Source organism: Beta vulgaris, chromosome 6 (genome assembly GCF_026745355.1).
Source record: "Beta vulgaris subsp. vulgaris cultivar EL10 chromosome 6, EL10.2, whole genome shotgun sequence".
Lineage (NCBI taxonomy): Eukaryota > Viridiplantae > Streptophyta > Magnoliopsida > Caryophyllales > Amaranthaceae > Beta > Beta vulgaris.
In genome coordinates, this window is record NC_079207.1 from 65,199,396 (window position 1) to 65,219,752 (window position 20,357).

At 33.4% G+C, this 20,357-nt stretch overlaps 2 protein-coding genes across 3 annotated transcripts; both read left to right on the forward strand.

Moving 5' to 3' along the window:
* The first annotated feature begins 2,375 nt into the window (after positions 1-2,375).
* LOC104897491 (zinc finger protein CONSTANS-LIKE 15) lies at positions 2,376-5,648 on the forward strand. Its single transcript, XM_010684375.3, has 4 exons — positions 2,376-3,482; positions 4,247-4,450; positions 4,897-5,159; positions 5,269-5,648. The coding sequence occupies exons 1-4, from the start codon at positions 2,502-2,504 to the stop codon at positions 5,369-5,371; spliced, it is 1,551 nt and encodes a 516-aa protein (XP_010682677.1). The 5' UTR covers positions 2,376-2,501; the 3' UTR covers positions 5,372-5,648.
* Positions 5,649-6,839: 1,191 nt separating this feature from the next.
* On the forward strand, positions 6,840-10,103 carry LOC104897490 (leucine-rich repeat protein 1). Of its 2 annotated transcripts, XM_057395443.1 has the most exons (8): positions 6,840-6,904; positions 7,021-7,152; positions 7,248-7,380; positions 8,030-8,101; positions 8,315-8,458; positions 9,545-9,609; positions 9,779-9,831; positions 9,933-10,103. In XM_057395443.1, the coding sequence occupies exons 3-7, from the start codon at positions 7,352-7,354 to the stop codon at positions 9,799-9,801; spliced, it is 333 nt and encodes a 110-aa protein (XP_057251426.1). In that variant the 5' UTR covers positions 6,840-6,904; positions 7,021-7,152; positions 7,248-7,351; the 3' UTR covers positions 9,802-9,831; positions 9,933-10,103. The 2 variants fall into 2 exon arrangements, with proteins under 2 accessions (XP_057251426.1, XP_057251425.1); XM_057395442.1 differs by having other exon boundaries at positions 9,545-9,625; positions 9,779-10,103.
* Positions 10,104-20,357: the final 10,254 nt, after the last annotated feature.

The window sequence follows — 20,357 nt, forward strand, 5'->3', positions numbered from 1 at the left end:
CCAAACCAATCACTCACATGCCAATGCAATATGTGCAAAAGTTTAGATCCTTTGAGGTGAGGAGAATGATTAAGAAACAACGACTAATCTTCTAAGAGTGTCTGGCATGATTTCATCACAAAATCTAAAGAAACATCTCTTATGAACTAATCGAGTAATACATGCATAATAGAAAAAATGGAGGTCCTATGAAATCGAAAATGTTACATGTTATAATTGTAGTACTTTTTCTCAAGTGAGGCTAAAAATGGTATCCCACTAATTAGATAAAAAAAATGGTCATCCTTGCTAGATCAATCACAAAATGTCAAGAGTAAACTCCATTATCAAAACATAACGCACGGAACATATATATATATAGATAAAGAGAGATATGAGTCAAGATCTATAACTATAAATTGATAAATATTACTATTTACTAATTATTACTACAACCTACAGAAAGGGAAAAGGCAAGTGAATAGCGAGCTAATAATATCTATCTTGACGAAGAAATTGGATCACAAATTATTCCTTTGTTTGAGTGAGAATAAAATGGTACCTAAAACTACTATCCTTAGCAATCGGATCATATATGCTAAAAAGAAACAGAATTAGTAACGGTAAAAATCAGTTGAGTTTCTGAAAAAAGGTACTATTGACAGAGTACCACCAGGTACTAACAAGAAGGTCAATTTTCAATGTCTTGTAGTAAAATTAGTACTAGTAGGTTGAATTCTCATATTTACAACTACCCTTTAGGGAAAAAAAATACTACCTCCGTTCTTTTTTAGTTGCAACGTCTGACAAATTGCACTATTCATATTCTCTTATTTGACCACATTTATTAATTTATATGTTAAACAAAATATAGTCATGTGGGGTCTTGTTTGATTCGTTTCGATGTAAGCTTTCATAATATCAAATTTTTATAATTTTTACTTACATACAATTAGAGATAAAACGATTTGAAATTGTACATTGGCAAGCGTGAAAGTCAAAACGTTGCAACTAAATAAAAACAGAGGTAGTATTTTGTTATCAACGACATCTATAATAGTATTAAAGAAAAACAATATACAATTAATTAATTAAATAAGTATAAATCAAATTCATCTTTGAAGAAACTATAATGAACCAGATACTTTTTTTTGGCTTACTATATTAGTAAAGATAAACACTATATTTTTAAAAAAAAATGGAAACATTGTATTTCAAGTCTTTTAGCTAGGTTTCAATGAAACATTAAACCACCTAATATTTAATAAAACCATATAAAATCAAAAGAATAGACTATTTTGATTAAGCAAAATAGACCAAAGTAAGAAAAAATACAAATATATATACATTGAACAACAAAAATTTAGTAATATCAAAGTTGAAAGTCGCATCAAGGCTTTTAAATTACAAATATGAATAGACAAATATTTTCTTAACTATGGTAGAAGGGAGTATTCAAATGTTTATTAGATTTATTTTCAATATTTTAGTTGTTTAAAAAAAGAAATAGATAAAGTACGAATGACATATCTTTTATATTTTTGATAAATTAAAGTCCTAAAAATCTCTAAAATCGAAGGCAATACCAATATTTCCGGCTCAGTATCTATAACATGACATACAAATATTGGAAAAACAATGGGTAGCAGACACATGACAAACAGAGGAAATACATCGTTAAACATAAAAATCAAATTGCAGTATCAATATGTATTATGAAACGGAGCAACATTTATAACATGACATACTTCCTCAAAATCTTTTTACTCGCTACAGTTTAACTTGCATGCTTGCTGATGCACCTAATTTGACTATTAATATATTTAATTGTGTATTAGAGTAAAGTATAAAAATTTGAACAAAACCTCACTTGATTATGTTTTTTTTAATATAATAATGCGAGATAGTTTAACAAAGTTGATTAATAAATAGTGTCACAAAGCCAAATAGTACAACTACAAAAAATAAAAATATATAAATAGTGAAATTTTAAAGTATAACCATGTAATTTAAAACAGTACAAATATTGACAAGATAATGAGTAGTATAGGATGGCTGCACATAACATGAAACATGTGAGTATGTGAGATAACAACAGTCTAGTGATCAGATATTCTTTCCCGATTCTACTAATACTCACTCCATTTCCCTCTCTCCCTTTATCTATTTTTTTTTATTATTAGAAAAAAACAATTGATCTGAAAACCAACTTCAAAAGCTATGTACAAGATTAAACAGTCCAAAAATAAATTTTCTAACATATTATTAAGATGATGATTCAAACCCTAAACAATATTCTATAATTCGATATGATACGCTACTAAGCTATTACCTCTCCCTCATGACGTCGTTTTTCTGGAATGACGTGTTAAAAGCTTCTCTTCCTTCATCTATAATTCACCTCTTTCCCCTTCCAAACTCACTATATAAAACTCCTCTATTTATCCCCATTTTCTCTCCTTCCCTTTCCTTCCTCCATTCCAATCCACCATCCTCTTTCTCTCTCCTCAAACCCACCAAAAATGGGAGTACCACAAGAACACACCACACCCACAACCGCAGCAACAACAACAGCAACACCAACACCCTGTGATTTCTGCAATGAAGACACAAGCATACTCTATTGTAGTGCAGACGAAGCAAAACTTTGTTTACTCTGCGACCAACTTGTCCACTCCGCCAATTCTCTATCTCAAAAACACCTCCGATCTCCACTTTGCGACACTTGCGGATCTCAACCCGCTACTATTCATTGCTTCTCTCACACTCTTTTTTTATGCCACCAGTGCGACTATAATCTCCACAACAACAACAACAACTTCACCACTTCCCACCACCATCGCTCATCTATCCATCCTTTATCTGGATGTCCTACTCCTCATAACATTTCATCGTTCCTCGGAATTGATCTCGCGACCTTCAATAAAACACCCGACTCCTTGTCGGATTTAATGGTCCCTGGTCATCATAATAATAACAATGTAGGCCCCACTCTTTATCCGTGGGGCCTCCATGATGACGACTATGATAATAACAATAATAATAACAACAACAATAACAACAAATGCTGTAACGGTAAAAAACAGCAAGCGCTAGTTAAGCAGCTGTCGCAGATGTTGCAGATGTCGCAGATGCAGAAGAAATGCGATACTAATAATAATACTAATAATAACAATGGAGGAGGAGATGAAGGGAGAGAGAATTCTATCGTTCCTGATGACGACGACATTATTTTTGAGTTACATAATCATAATAATAATGTTACTTCTAATTACAATACTATTTATGATGATTATCAAAATCAATCTATTCTATTTCAATGCTTGTATCAACAACAACAACAAGAGGAAAAAGAAGAAGAAGAAGTGAATTTCTCGAGTTTCATGAGTTTGACTGTGCCAAATAATAATAATAATAACAACAACAACATGAATAACGTGGTTGGTCCTCCTTCAGCTGCTAATGTTATGTGGGATTCTAGTCCTCCTAATCCTACTATACAGGTTAGTTACTTTATTTCTCTAATCTTGTTTAATTATAGCTTAAAGTGATTTTTAATTGTTTTGAGTTTTTGTTTAACTTGATCTCTATATCAATTTTATTTAGGGAATTGTGCTTTTTGCCTTATTTGGAATTCTTACCTCAATTAGTATGAATGCAATTACTTTCTGGAATTCTGTTTTTTTTATGTGCAAATAATTAGTACTTCATTTAATTAGTTGATTACTTTAATTACAAATGCATACTAAGAGTATTATACCTCTTATTTTTTTAGTTCCTCTTACTTAGAATTTATGTATGGTCATTTTAGTTTTACTATTTTAGGATTGATGGAAAGGTTGGATTTTGGAAGAAATGGGGAGCTCCAATTTCTTGATTATTTGTTGTATTCTAGTAATCATATGGAATGTTCTTTTCCTTCGCTTGAAGTTTAATTGTCTCGTAAAAGTTCTTCCTGCTTTGACCAATTTCCTCCCACGAAAATATTCGAGATAAGAAGAACAATAGAAGTGGAGGGAGTGATTTGGAGGAGGTTAAGATCTCCAACTTGTTGATTAATAGTTGCATTTTAGTTATCAATATAAATGCACTCTTCTTTTGTATTGTGTCTTTATAGAAAATGAGCTAGGTAAGGTCAATTTTTTGGGAAATTGATCTATCACATTGTAATATGTTCACCCTTTTGCTTGGTTAATTACCTTTGAAAGAATTGTTTTCATTAGTAAACTTGCTCTTGTGATTAAACCTGTTTATGATAACTCTGCAGATTTGGGATTTCAACTCAGGAAGAATGAGGGATCAAGACGAATCCGGAAAGTTGGATGTCAGTTACCCTGAAAATGATGTAGGGTTTATCATCAACAGTTACAGCTCGCTTATACAAGATACTGGGTTGGCAAGTTCAAAGGTGTTGGGGGAAATGTATGACATGAATTCTTCCAACACACAAGAGGACATTGGAATTTTTAATGTATGTCCCCCTTTTCCTTATTGCAATTGTGCATCTCAATGGTGTCATGTCATTTTTAAACATTATCCTTCTTTTGACTTATAAAGATTCGAACCCATGACTTATAAAGATTCGAACCCATGACTTGTCACGATATGGGTCAGATACCATGTCAAAGGACCAACTCAACCAAAACCTTAAGCTGATGGTTGAAGTCTCATGAATAGTTTTATATTCTATCGGTATATATTTTTGTGACTTCTTAGGATATGTAACTATGGATTTTGATAGTTAAATGGAACTCTGAAATTTGAAAAAAAAGCACTCAAAAGTAGCAAAAAGGAATGGAGAAGTATTACTTTATGATCTTGTATGTGTTGGAACTTGGAGATATGTTTAAAAGATTTTGCATATATGTGTTGTATTAGCTACATAATAATTGAGATATCATTGTAATTTGAATACAGAGTAACATTCAAAACCCAGCAGCAAGCCAGGGTCCAGCAACATCTGAGAGCAACAACATGCCTGTAATTAGGCCAGCTTCCAACTCCGTTTTTGGTAAACCGAAAAGTCTTGGCTCCTCAGATATTCATTTTATGGAGCAATCTCTATTTCTAGGAGGCGAGCATGCACTATCTGCAGTCAGAACAAAGGCTGACATCGAGATGCTGGCACAAAATAGAGGCAATGCAATGCAACGTTACAAGGAGAAGAAGAAGACAAGAAGGTAGACATTTGTGCAGTTTTGCTTCATTCATTATTCAAATTTGTTTGAAACATCAAACTTCTGTTTTCTATGCATCCCCTGAGTCTCTCTAGTTTTCTTGAATGGATAGATATGAGAAGCATATACGTTATGAGTCGAGGAAAGCAAGGGCTGATACTCGAAAGAGAGTGAAAGGAAGATTTGTGAAGATCAATGAATCTTCATCTGGTTGAATAATGTATGGTCATCAAATTCATGCTGTGTAAATATTTTGATTTGCAGCCGAGTTTTGTTTTTTTCGAATCAGTTTTGTCTATTACATTGTTTCTACCAGTTTGTTGCTCCTAGTGTAGATTGGTAACTTGAGAATGTGATTTTTTGGTTCTTGTAACTCCCATACCTAGCTATGTATCAGCTGTAAATTTTTAATAAACTACAGAAAAAAGAATGAGAAAGTAATAATCCAAGCTATTTTTGTTAAATGGTTTGGAAGACAAAAATTCAGGAAAAGCAATTAGTGTTGTTCTATGTAATCTTTTTCTTTCCATATGGAGTTTTGAAACTTTTGGATGATGCATTTGATGAAGCCAAAAGCATGGTAAGTTTTCAGATATATGGCTCGAGTTTAGAGCCAAGAACATACTTACACTATGCCATGTTGCAGCCGAGTCTTTGTAACTTATGTAGCACGGAAATTGCTGAGGTTTCTGTAACAGACGTTTTGGCAACAGGGAAACTTCAGGTCCTAGCCTTTTCCGTGCTTCATAGTTTGTATTGTTTTTGCCCTTAGTTTTGCTGGAAAGAAAGATACAAGTGGTCTTTATGATAAGCTGTATTTTAGCTGAAGAAGCTCTACTAGGACTCAGGAGTATCTAATTAGGTATATTTTGACTGTTTTGGAATGCCATTTTCGAAGAAAATGGTTAGATGCTGGGCTTGCTCGGTGGAGAACAAGAGAAGGGAGGACAGTGAGGTTTACTCCACTAGAATGTAGAATTACAGAAATAGTTGTTCTCTCTTTGTTCTCCACTTAACATGTTCTGTAAATAGCCACACTCTTTTTCGAAAACTGTTAGCCGTCAAGGGAAAGATTTGCTTATCAGAAATTGCAGCAGCAAGAGAATGCAGAGATGCGCGACTACCCTGCATTATCATGTATTTCTTGAAGCTCTATGCATATGGTGACAATAAATTGTTTTGTCACAACTCTCCGTCTTGAGTCTTTTCACGGGGCTGCTATGCTAGTTGTAGCGCGCTAGCTACTAATAGAATATCAAGTAAAGGGGACTCTATCCAGATCTAAAGAATTTGTCAAAGAGCCAAAGTTCTCATTGAACTTGATGTTTGTTATGGCTGTTAGCTGCTGTGTTATGTGTACTTATCAGGTGGATTAGCAAAAAGGTAGATAGATAGATAGATTATCACTGTAAAGTTTGACTAGCTTATTATATCATTGTTGCAATGTTGGTTGGCTTTTCTCCACTATAGGTGAACAAGTCAAAGAATTTGAACATTCAAAGGTAAAAAAAAAGGATATGAAATGCTATGTCAATATATGCTAGCAATTAATTAAACAAGTTATCAAATATAAAATTCCCAGAAGTTCTGGTATAAGCTACAATCAAGCACTTGTACATTGCAGATTTAAGAAACTCTGTGATTTGCAAGGTTAATTTTTCTGGTTTAAACTTGGTAGATGGGTTTTAGCCCTGTAATTCTGCTGGTGGTCTGCATCACAGTTGCTGCTGTCAATGGAAACAGTGAAGGTATGCCGTTTTTTTCTCTCTAATAGAAGTATATAGATCTTCACAATATAGGGTTTAATTGAATGATGAGTTGAATATTGATTCGATCCGAGATCTTGGAATTTTACTTTGGGCAGGAGATGTGCTAGCTAACTGGAAAACAATGCTAAATGACCCAAACATGTGCTGCAGAGTTGGGATCCAACCTTGGTCAATCCATGCACTTGGTTTCATATCACATGCAACAGCCTTGACAGTGCGGTGAGAGTGTATGTGTTTCAATTGTGCTTAATCTTACATGCTGCTTGGAAAATTCAGTTTTTTTAGTGCATTATCTTTTGACGGGTTGGATTGGGTCGTGTAGGTTGGGTTTATAGTAGACCGGCCCACACGGGCCGCGAGTCAGATAATGTATAGACAAATAGAGGAGCAGTATAGGGGAGGAAGCAAAGAGAAACTGAATCCAACATGATTTACCATTACCATATTGGATATAGGTATCTTTTATCTTTTACCAAAATATTGACAAACCGATTTTGGCGAGTTAAGGTTTTTACAGAATTGAGGACCTTAATCCTTAGTCTTTGCGAAGTTGAGGTTCTTATTGTTACCTTAACCCCCATGTTGGCTTCATATTAATTGTTGTTCATCATAATTCATAAACGCTATTCAATAAAATTCCTTTTAAATTGTAACTATTCGTAACTAGACCTGGTTATTGAACAGGATAGTCCAATAGATAAAAGGTTAGGGTTAAATTTATATGGTTATTATTGGAAAAGGTCATTATAGGGCCGATAAAGAAACCCAATAATTTTGAAAAATAAAATAGGTTTTGTAAAAACAATTACATATTCGGATTCACATTCATTTAAAGTTACTTTTGGCTCTCTTTGTTCCCTGTTTTTCTTGCTCATTTGTCGGTCCTCCCATTATCAACCCGCTATCGGCCTATTACCCATTTGTCCCGACCCACTACCAACCCTTTATGAAGCAACCTTCTTATGACCCGACCAGCACCCGACCAGTCCAATAACCAGGTCTACTCGTAACCCGTACATATTCCTATTGGGCTTTCAGATCCATATTAGTTTAGTTTTTTCTTGGAAGGTTGGAACTAATATTATTTCTTGAAAATTTATCAAGTGACTTGGGCAACGCTGGACTTTCAGGAGCTCTTTCACCTGATCTAGCTCAGTTGACTAATCTTCAGTACTTGTAAGCACAAAGCTAAGCACTCCCTTTTTCAGCGCAGTATGTTAATATTTCTTCCGTTCCGTATTAAATGCAACAAAGGGATATTATTTGTGAGATATAAAATACTCATTTGTTGCATTTATAACGAAACGGAAGAAGTATGTACAAATTACAATACTCACGTCTAAATTGTTTTGTTTCTAATTTGATTTAGTTTGTTGTTTGATTTGATAGGGAAGTGTATGAAAACAACTTCACAGGGGAAATCCCTTCAGAATATGGTAATTTAACGAGTTTGATAAGCTTGGATCTTTACAATAATCAACTTTCTGGATCAATTCCTATCAGTTTTGCCAATTTGCAGTCTTTAAGATACTTGTAAGTAGCTCAACTGTTCAAGTGTACGTTCAATCTTTTAGTTAAATAAGCTATGTTTGGTTGGAAAGAAAATTCTTTCTTTAGGAAAAGTAGTTTCTTTATTTTCCTCTGTTTTCGTTTTAAAGATTGAGCAAAAGTTTCTCGGGTTAAAATTTCTATTTTCATCATAGTTATATTGTACAAGATTTTTATTTGATCAAGATAGCTTACATTTCGTTTTTTTTAAATATTCAATATGTATGACTTTCAATTAAGGAAATTATCCTTTTCAATTTATTTTTTTAAGATAAGAATAGTATCATGTTTTTTTCCCTTTTCCTATTCTTCTTTCTCTCTTGCCTCAACTTTTTTGCAAAGAACCAAACTACACCAAACTACGAAAAGTGTAGTTTGAGAACTAATATTTATAACTCCTTCTGTCCCGTAATATAGTACTTATTTTTCATTTTTTACGAGAATTAAGATAAGTTGAACATGAATGATAAATAATTAATGTTGTGGGAAAAACAATTGATTTTAGGAGAGATAATGATGAATAATGGTTGAAAGAGCATTAAATATATGACTATATCAATCCTTAGGTTTAATAAACAAAAAAAATTATTTCCAATAAGCAAATAAATGATGGTTGATCAAGGATCCTCGAGTCCAATGATATGGCTTCCTATCTGTCACATGAGAGATCAAGGTCAAATCTTAGTGGAAGCAAAAATTTAATATTGTTGGGGAGAAGGAGTTGGGGTTTGTTGGGCCTCTGGGTGAGTAGCCTTGTACGAGGGCAGCCCAGAAGAAATTCATCTTACCACGAATTTCCAGAAGGAGGCTAAAAAAATGATAGTTGCATGGGTTTTTAGGCAAATCAAGGAAACTTGTGAAATTAAAAAATAGAATAAGAACAACATTTTGAAATACTCAAAATAGAATGCAAGCACTAATATTACATAACGGAGGGAGTAAATATTTTCTTTACCGTAAAACGATTTCTCTTCAAAGTGTTTTCGTCTAAACCAAACGTAGTCTTGGTAAGCTGTTTATGTTACTAAATATGACTCATACAAAATGATTAAGTGTTATGTGAGTATGCAGGAGACTTAATAGTAATGCTCTAAGTGGTGATCTGCCAGCTGAGATCCTCGAGCTTGTGTTGTGGGGTAATCTCCAAGTCTTGTGAGTAAATAACTCTCCATATATCTATCATGTTTTATGATACGTCTTTAAATAAGTTGAATAGAACATAACATATGAAATATCTCGTTTTCTTCGATTGTTACTCAATAATAACCTAACTATATATAATACACGTACGTATCATATATTCAGGAATGTTTCAGAGAATTTCTTGAATGGACGTGTTCCATCCACATCATCAAGAGGTTCATTCAACTTTTTTAATTTCTTAATTTTTCCCTTTTCTCATACTAATTTTGTTGACCTCAAAGATTAAATGCATACATTTCTTTTCTTATTTTTCAAGGGTTGGCAATCAGCACCATCATACAGGACCGTAGAGCTTCATAAATCAGTTACAGTGCAATAGACGCAACAGTTATTATGCAATGGTGTTAGTAATTAGTGCTGCATATGAATAAAAGTGAAATAATTTGCTTGACTAATGATTTTTTCATATAAGCAAATGTTATATGTATCCCTTAGAGCTATAAAAATGAAAATATTAAGCAATAGATAACCGTTAGTTATATCAATTGACGAGTAATTGTGTTGGTAATTCTTCAGAAATCGTATTTAATACTTATATGTAGTCTAAAGAACTTGTTAAATGTAGTCTCATATCATAAATACGATATTCAATAGGTACACTTACAATAATTGAATGTATATATACATTTGAAAAGATAAAGTATTTATTACAATTTCATCATCTAAATGATCAACATAAGGAAAAAGAACTGCAAAAGTTATTGTACGTGGTCTGGTCCCTTTCTCAACGAAGACCCAAAACACAATGAGTTAATGATGTTCATAATATTTGGGCTTTGCGAATGTTGCTGAACTACTAGTCTCACTTCTCAGCCCATTTGAAACTGCAAAAATGTGGTCTATTCTAGAAAGGCTTGCATGTTAGATATCTTTCATAATTTACATTCTTCAAGTTGGAGTATAGGAGTGTAAGAAACAAGTTTAATGGATGTTGGACACCAATCTTGTTCAGTGATCGGTTTCTAACTTTTGTGACAACGTTTGGCTAGGTAGGGTTCTCATATAGATTGTCGACTCGATTTCTTGGATTGTCCGAACATACATATGGTTCATTTTCTTTCAACTTATTTTTGCTTATTATAGTGGAACTTATCTGAACATATCTTAATTTAATAAAATTTATTAAGACCTTATTAGTAATTTTGTGATGTCAAATGTTACTTTGGTAGAGCGGCTGAACTCATAGGCCTTACATGAACTTGTTTTTTTTTTCTTTTTCTTATAATGAATGAAAATCAAGCAACCACAACAAATCTTTAATACTTCGTTAAACTTATATTGGCTTATTTTAGAAAACTTAAATAGTAATAAATCGTAATACAACATAATAAATAAATACAATAAATTCAAATAGATGTGTTAATAACAACTTAACTTTTCATTATATACTATTAGTAAATAGAGCAATTGTACTAATTTTACATGATGAGATTACATAGTTTTAAACTTTTGATGGAACTTTTTTTTAAAGGGTAATGTTATATGTAGTCTTAAGGGCTACATATAAGCATTAAATACATTTCTTTAAATGAAAACAGTTTGAATAAGACATATTTTCACATCAATTGAGATAATAAATGTTTGATTCAATATTTTATTTTCATTTTAAACACCTTATACATATTCTAAGGGCTATGTATATCATTTTTTTTAAAACATAATTTAGGTGTAAAAATGGAAGAATATGGAAGGTCAAAGCTCCACTACATCATTATTTTGGCATCTTGTAAAGATGTATCTGAAAAAAGAATCAGATGGCAGAAGCACATTGGAAACTTTTCATTTGCATATGGATGGGTGCATCACTTTACAAGAAAAGCAATTGCACTTACAAATTGAAATTCTATTTCTCGTTGGATAATTAGTTGCAACTTGTTACCTTTTTTTACTGTCAACAAATGGGTCATAGGTAATCATGTACTAATTTGAATCTTAAAATATAAATAGTGAGATATCTTTGACTTTTTAATTATTTCTGTATGATCCTTAATTTCTGCATGCTGGAACTTTAAAGCCAAGCTAACTATTTGTGCTTACAGTTTCTACGATTTTTCTTTTTACAAGATTAGGTCTTAGGAGCATTTTAGTTGTGTAATTATAGAATGAAACATAGAGTGATGTACTGATGTTGAATCTAACATATTCGCAGCCTACTTGAGCTATTACATATTTATCAAATTTAAGCTAAGCTACCTCAAGACGAGAGTTGTGATTAACTCGACTCTTTATCACCTTTATACCATCTTGCACTTTAATTGAGCATTTTTCAAAGTGAAAATTCATATTTTATCAAACTTTTTACCATTATCATAGTTGCTAACTTGAATTCCGACAGTAATAAAAGAGGTTATTTATGTGCCACCGTAGATATTATTATAGTAGAAAATTACAATATATGTGCCACCGTAGATATTATTATAGTAGAAAATTACAATAGAATAAAAAGATTAGATCCAAATATATAATAATAATAAATATGTACTTTTTTAGCAAAAGAAAATTGAAGCTAGCCTACTAAAGAAAGTTCATCTAAATAATCATCCTATCAGATGAATGTAATAGCCAATAGCATTATGGAGAAAATTCAAAAGTATTAGAAACATGATAAACTAACTTTAACTTCCTCTTCCCCGCGCACAATCGTCTAAATCTAGGTCTAGTTGAAGAAATCTTCCAAAAGTTCTTAACAAGGGGTATACAATCAGTCTATATACGATTAATAAAGTTTGATTAACCTTACATTTACGTACTTACAACTTACTTTTATATCATATGAACGAACAAACCCTACATTTTAATTTTTAGTTTTTAGATAAACTGAAAGTTGAAAATCCCAAAAAAAAAAAACAACGAAGAAATCCTTTGATTTAAATCATTATGTTAATTGAGTTTGAAAAGGAATTTCATAGGTGATAAGAATTAAAAACAAAACCTAGATAATATAGAAGTACAAACTTGGACATTTATGGCGGGAAAATTGCATGAAATTAGCAATGATGCATCATCAATAAAAGCTAACATTATTCGTGTGAAGGTAAACCGTAAATGTACACTCAATAATGGTGATCGTGTAAGAAAACTTTTTAATTTGAAGAAGAAAAGACCTTTCTAAAGAAACATTGCTATATATTCACCTTTAATCACTCAATGGCTCTTTGAAAAATCAAAGTTGAATACTTTGACAAGAGCAATAGAGAAATAAGTTCAAAGAACCAAAGCAAAGTAAACATGTTATTTTTTCTTCACAGTGGTGGTTTAGTCAAGTCACCTCTTTTGAGGAACAAAGTCTTGGTCATATTATTTTCCATAACTTAGACCCACCATCTCCTCATTGTTTTTTGTCTGCTCCAGCAGAAAGTGCAATCTTTTCATTAAGGAATTACAATATTACTAATTAAAGTTTGTTAACATATGCAATCTAATCTAGATTTCATTATCATTAGGTCAGGAAATTGTTGATCAGTGTTAATCAACAAAGGAGCATTAAAAGACGAGTTTCACATGCAACATCATCTGCATGAACTAGTAGAGGTGTCCATGTGTCGGGTTTTTTAGGACGTAGCTGGTTTATCCTGATTTCAATTGAAATGACATTAAGTTGAGTACAACTAAACTGTTGGTAAATTTAGGTTCGAAATTGAACTAAATGATTTTAAGATGAGATTAGGTTAAATAATCTACTATGTAATTAATATACGATGTTCTTAGCAACATGATGTACATAATGCAAATGAATATGCACTTTTATTTTAAATGAACTAGTATTTCAGCTCGGGCATTGCCCCGGGTTGGTATTGTGTTTCCAAACTTGATATGCATTTTTTCCATTCCCACTAAAATATATTGAAGAAAACTCAACATTTAAAAGATACAAATATAATAATATGGATACTTAAAAACATGATTAAAAGTTTGTTGAGATGGTAATCGTGTCATGTTATAATAGCAAGAGGTCACGGGTTCAAAGAGGTCTCCATCAACATCTTACTTATTTTAGAATAGATGATGTATGGTAGTATTAAATGGTAAAGCACTAAAACTCTTATAATACACAAAAGTTTACATATTATAGATTCGTATACATGAGACGAGTTTACAATATACTTCCTTCGTTCTTTCTATATTACAATAATTACTATTTTGGGTAGTTTCACATCAATTGCTTAATATTGATATAAACAGCAACTTTAATTGACAATATTGCACTTACTTTATCTTATTAAAACCATCATTAATTACTCATTTTGCTTTATAAAATTGCTTTTATTTTCTAAGGATGATTTCTCTCCTACTCTAGTTAATTAAAGAGTTACTTTTCTGCTAAACTACTCATTTGTTCCAAATCCTTAAGTATTGTGTCCAAACACATTGTTGTAATATAAAAATAACGAAGGTAGTATTAGTTCGGCTAAATTTTAATCAGATTGGGTCACCTTTAGTTTTTACTAATTATAGCCTTCAATTTTGGTTGTTTTTTGGGTCATTTTTGGACTTTTCCGGGCCTGGTCATAATTTCTCCCGAAATATTTCTAGAAGTACCGACGTGAGTTGTAACATTGCGTGGGTGCTTGGCACCATTTGGGTTGCCTCGAAAAGTCTCTACACACCACATTTGTTTATTTCTCGTCAAACTTGAAATTGCCTAAAATGAATGTAAAGACATCCACATATTCGTTCTAAGTCACATGACTCCTTTCCAATGACCTCCCATGGCCCTAGGAGGCCTCCCGTGGTGTTCCGAGCCCGGGCCCCGGGAAATTTCGAAAACGTGTATTATAACCTTCAATTTTAGCTGTTTTTGGGACATTTTCGGAAATCTACGCGCCTGGCCATATTCTCTCCCGAAACATTTCTAGGAAAGCCTAAGTGACTTGTAACGTTGCGCAGGTGCTTGACACCATTAGAGTTGCCTCGATAAGTCTTTAAACACTCCATTTGTTCATTTATCGTGAAAATTAAAACAACCTCGAAATGAACGTAAAGGCATCTACATATTCGTTCCAAGCCACATGACTCCTTTCCAATGACCTACCATACCCCTAAGAGTCATCCCGTGGCGTTGAGAGCTCGGCCCCGGGAAAGTCCGAAAACGTGTATTATAACCTTCAATTTTGGCTGTTTTTGGATATTTTTGGATTTCTCCGGGCCTGGTCATATTTTCTCCCAAAACATTCCTATGAGTGCCGACATGACTTGTTACGTTACAGGGGTACTTGGCACAATTTTCATTGCCTCGAAAAACCTCTAAATACCCATTAATTCATTTCTCATCAAACCTAAAATTGCCTCAATGAACGTATAAGCATCCACATATTTGTTCCAAGCCACATGACTCCTTTCCAATGACCTCCCATGGCCCTAGGAGGCCTCCCGTGGCGTTCCGAACTCAGGCCCCGGGAAATTCCAAAAGCGTGTATTAACCTTCAATTTTGGCTCTTTTTGGGACATTTTAGGAAATCTACGCACCTGGTCATATTCTCTCTCGAAACGTTTCTAGAAAAGCCGAAGTGACTTGTAACGTTGTGTGCAGGTACTTGACACCATTAGCGTTGCCTCGATAAGTCTTTAAACACCCCATTTGTTCATTTCTCGTGAAACCTAAAATTGCCTCGAAATAAACGTAAAGGCATCCACATATTTGTTCCATTGACTCCTTTTCAATGACCTCCCATACCCCTATGAGTCATCCCGTGGCATTCGGAGCTCGGGCCCCGGGAAAGTCTGAAAACGTGTATTATGACCATCAAATTTGGTTGTTTTTGGGACATTTCTGGACTTCTCCGGGCCTGGTCATATTTTCTCCCCAAAAATTCCTATCAGTGCCGACGTGACTTGTAACGTTGCTTGGGATGCTTCGCACCATTTGCATTGCCTCGAAAAGCCTCTAAACACCACATTTGTTCATTTCTCGTCAAACTTAAAATTGCCTCAAATGAATGTAGAGGCATCCACATATTCGTTCCAAGCCACATGACTCCTTTTCAATGACCTCCCATGGCCCTAGGAGGCCTCCCGTGGCGTTCCGAGCTCAGGCCCGGGGATATTCCGAAAGCGTGTATTATAACCTTCAATTTTGACTGTTTTTGGGACATTTTAGGAAATATACGCACCTGGCCATATTCTCTCCCGAAACCTTGCTAGGAAAGCCGAAGTGACTAGTAACGCTGCGCGGTTGCTTGGCACCATTTGTGTTGCCTCGAAAAGCCTCTGAACACCTCATTTATTCATTTCTCGTGAAATTCAAAATTGTCTCAAAGTGAATATAAAGGCATCCACATATGCGTTCCAAGCCACATGACTTGTTTCCAATGACCTCCCTGGTTCCTAGGAGGCATCTTGTGGCGTTCGGAGTTCTGGGTCCGAAAAAGTCCGAAAGCATGTATTATAATCTTCAATATTGGCTATTTTTCGGACATTTTTGGACTTTTTCGGGCATGGTCATGTTTTCTTGAAACGTTCTTAGAAAAGCCGACGTGACTTGTAACGTTGCGCGGGTATTTCACACCATTTGCATTGCCTCGAAAAGCCTTTGAACACCGCATTTGTTCACTTCTGGTGAAACCCAAAATTGAATCAAAATGAACGTAAATGCATCCATATATTCGTTCCAAGCCACTTGACTTCTTTCTAATGACATCCCATGTCCATAGAAGGAACCCCGTGCCGTCCGGATCTCGGGCCACAGAAAAGTACGAAAGCGTGTATTTATAACCTTCAATTTTGGTTGTTTTTGGGGGATTTTTGGACTTCTCCGGTCCTGGTCATATTTTCTCCCAAAACATTACTAGGAAAGCATATGTGACTTGTAACATTGCGCGGGTACTTGGCACATTTGTGTTGCCTTGAAAAAACGTCTAGAGACCCCATTTGTTCATTTCACGTGAAACCCAAAATTTAGAATTAAATAACTATTGTTGCATAGAAATATGTTGTAGTTTTGTTTATTACCGACAAAAGATGTATATAATAGGGCATAGACGACTATAGAGCTAAAAGATTTTTAGTTTGGAAAATATCATTTTGTGACTGAAGATCATTGAGGCAGGAAACTCGCTTGCCTTTCAAAGAAATTTTGTCCTCTCGAGTTTCGGAAATGGGAAACATGATATTCGTGAGAGTTCCTATGCTAAATAGATTTTTAGTTTTTTTTAATGTTTATTGATTTACACATTCTTACTTCCACTTCCGTGATTGTGTATGTGAGGTTTTCTTTTTTCATAATGTAAAGCGAAGGCCTCCGGGTTTATTTTTACCAAGAGGGTTGATTCTGTGGTGGCTTCTTATTGTATTATGTCTTTTCCTAGATGGTAATTTAAATTTTTATTGCGGATACTTAAAGCATGATTAAAAATTGGTTGAGATGGTAATTGTGTCATGTTATAATAGCAAGAGGTCACGGGTTCAAATCGTGTTGCAAGTTAATTTTACTTTTGTTAATCGACACGACTTATTTACATATTGCACAATTCTAGTGGAGTAACAAAGGTAACACGTGGCGTATATATATTGTCACACACGCCTTTTAATATATTTGCATAGATATGAGACCCATATTAGTAAATTAATGAAGTTCTCTCTACATATATACATGTTCACTTTCAACTCAAAAATCTTCTCATAATCATATTTGAATTGCCATACATGTAATTAATAAATTCGACTTTAAGATAATAAATAGCAATAATTTACTTTAAAGATTGTACAAAGTATATAAATTATATTCTCTCCAACTTATTCCACTTATTTTGCGAGAATTAAGTTATATAGGTGTAGAGCTAACAAGTATATATATATATATATATATATATATATATATATATATATATATATATATATATAAATTCGAGTTTTTAGCATACAGAACCACGTTGCATCCAAAAAAATAATTTGATGAATTAAATATTGGGTTAATAATAATAGCTGGCCTACGCAAATTCAAGATACGCAACTACAAGAAATTCTAATAAGTTCAAGTAATCTTAGATAAGCTCAGTTTAACACCGATAAACTCAAGTAAGTTAAATTCGGGTCTAATATATTTAGAGGACAATATAGGTAACATAGCTAGCTTATATTCTGAAATAATATATATTATTTTCCTAAAAGAAATCCACAAACTATCAAACGACACCTGTATTTCTAATACATTTAAAATTGATAAAAGTTGATAAAACAAATACTATGTCTTGATGTCTTTTATCACTTGGGGAACCTTATGTCCACGAGTTACCTAGTAATACTAAATGGAAAGTGAGCTAATTTAGATTGTCTCATGGAGTCAATAAATTAAACTAACCATAAAACTTGTTGAAACAATATAAAAACCTCATTAGGGGTGTTTTCTATGTGATAAAGCTACGCATGTAGTGCCAAAGTGGGGGGAATAAAGACTAGTAAATACTCCAAAAAATGCAAGATGAGTTAGTAAAAGAAAATCTGATTCTGACGGCCACAGATTTCTAAACTCTTGTTTCTTGTACGTAGTACTTGTAACAACTCTCTCGAAGCTTAAGGACTAGTCTTCGTTACTTCTTCCTCCAACAAGTACTATATGTCTATATGCACATATTATCATCTTTTAGTAAGATGCTCATTTCAAATTTGTGAGGGTAGAAACTAGAACATCCCACAAAGAGACCAATTTGTCAGTCTCAACAGTTTTAATGTCCATTATTCCCAACCAAGGACTTTTAAAACTAACCCCTTAAGGCCTTGACAAAGCACTTGAGGCACCATTATGGAGATTGGAGAGTTCACTAGTAGGCATGCTAGTGTATCTTGTAAATGTCTTTGTAGTGATGAGTGGCCTATGCACAACTCTCAACCAACTACACTTTTAACCAATCATGTACGATGTTGTGTTCATCATATAGGTTAAAATAGTGATTGATGGTCGTAGAAAATCGGGAAGGACACACCTCTCATGTATCAGTTATCGTGTCCACGATAAACGCTGGGTAGTCAAGGGTAGATAGAGTTGTGTTTTAGATTGGCTTGACCATAATGCTAGTTCTTGTCACTAACATTAAATCTTTTTACAAATTTCAAGAAATGGATATGATAATAAAAGAAATATATACTCAGTATGCTCCGCATATACTACAATTATTAATGTTGTCGTAGCAATGTAACATTTTTGTTTAATAGAATAGTAGGTTAAGCTTTAAGTTTAACACAAAATACTATCCAGTTGTGGTTTACAAAAAAATTGTCTTTAAAAGGGATTTTTTTCAATCTACACATCCTCTTTTAATCATAACTAAGACTCATCTTAACTAGACTAATGTAACAAATAACATGTCATGTTTTTTCTGATAATAACTACCTTAGAATCTCTAGTATATGAGTTATGACTTAAATATAAAAGTAAAAGTATACGCAAAATGTTTCACTTGTGAAAATAAAGAAGTAAAAAGCCGCATAAACGACACAAGCTAAGTCATAACTCATAAATCATGAATCATGATATAATCATTTACTCACGCGAAGACTTGGTTACAATTTATCAAATGCTTATGAGTTGTGACTTCCATCACATAGTTTTGTAATTGGAGAAATCTGATAAAATTTATCTGATACCTTATTCAAATTATCATTGTTCCAATATTCACATAGTGGCTATAGTATATGTTTGTCCAATAATGTAAATCCCATTGTGGATATTTGTTAAATTGATAACATTTCACACTTATTATTGTTCTGTACTCCGGTTAAACTTACTATAGAATATAAACCGGTTTATGTTTATTTCACTTGAATTTTTCTTTATTTGAACTTATTATCAGCCTTAAACCTCACCTTATTGAAACTTATTAGTTCACTATTACCTAAATTATTTAAAACAATACTCCCTCTCCATTTCTTTTTAATTTACTCATTTCACTTTGGGGAAGAACTAAAGAAAAAGTGCAAAAGTATAAGTGAGAAACTGAAAAATGGAGAGAGAAATTGAAAAGTGAGTAATAATATTAAAAGTAGATGACATGGGTAAAAAAAAAAGGAGGAGAAAGTAGATGTGACATGTTATCAAAAAAAAAAAAAAACAACTGTGTGCAAATTAAAAAGAAATAAACACTAGGGGAAAAAAAAGAAGGGTTGCGCTTTTGATAAAAGCGCAGCCCTACTAGTGAAGGGCTGCGCTTTTGTACAAAAGCGCAGCCCTACATAACAGAAGGGCTGTGCTTTTTCTAAAAGCGCAGTCCTTCTTAAAAAAATTTGAAATAAAAAAATCGCGGTCTTTGAAATATTGAGCGGGCTTCAGATATATTATCCCTCATTCTCTCTCCTCTCTCACGTCCCTCATCCATTTTCCTCCTTCTCTCTCCTCTCTCACGACCCTCCTCCCTTTCCTCCTTTTCTCTCATCCTCTCTTCTCTCTCAAAAACTCCCAAAAAATGCGACAAAAAGCCTGAAATGATTTGCACGAATCATGTCGACGGAGTCCGATTGCCTATTGTGATACCTTTTCGGAAGTAGAACGGGCCAACTAGTCAAACTCACATTACTGTGATGTTTAGGCTTTTTAAGCCATCCGAGTTCGTTTAAGACTCCAAATAGGCATTTTAAGTATTTCAGAATTTTTGTTCCTTAATTATGTATTAGGGTTTTGTTTTATGTATTTAAACATTATTAGGTTAATGTTTGGAGGTAGTTCTTGTATTTTCAGATCTATAATTTCTTA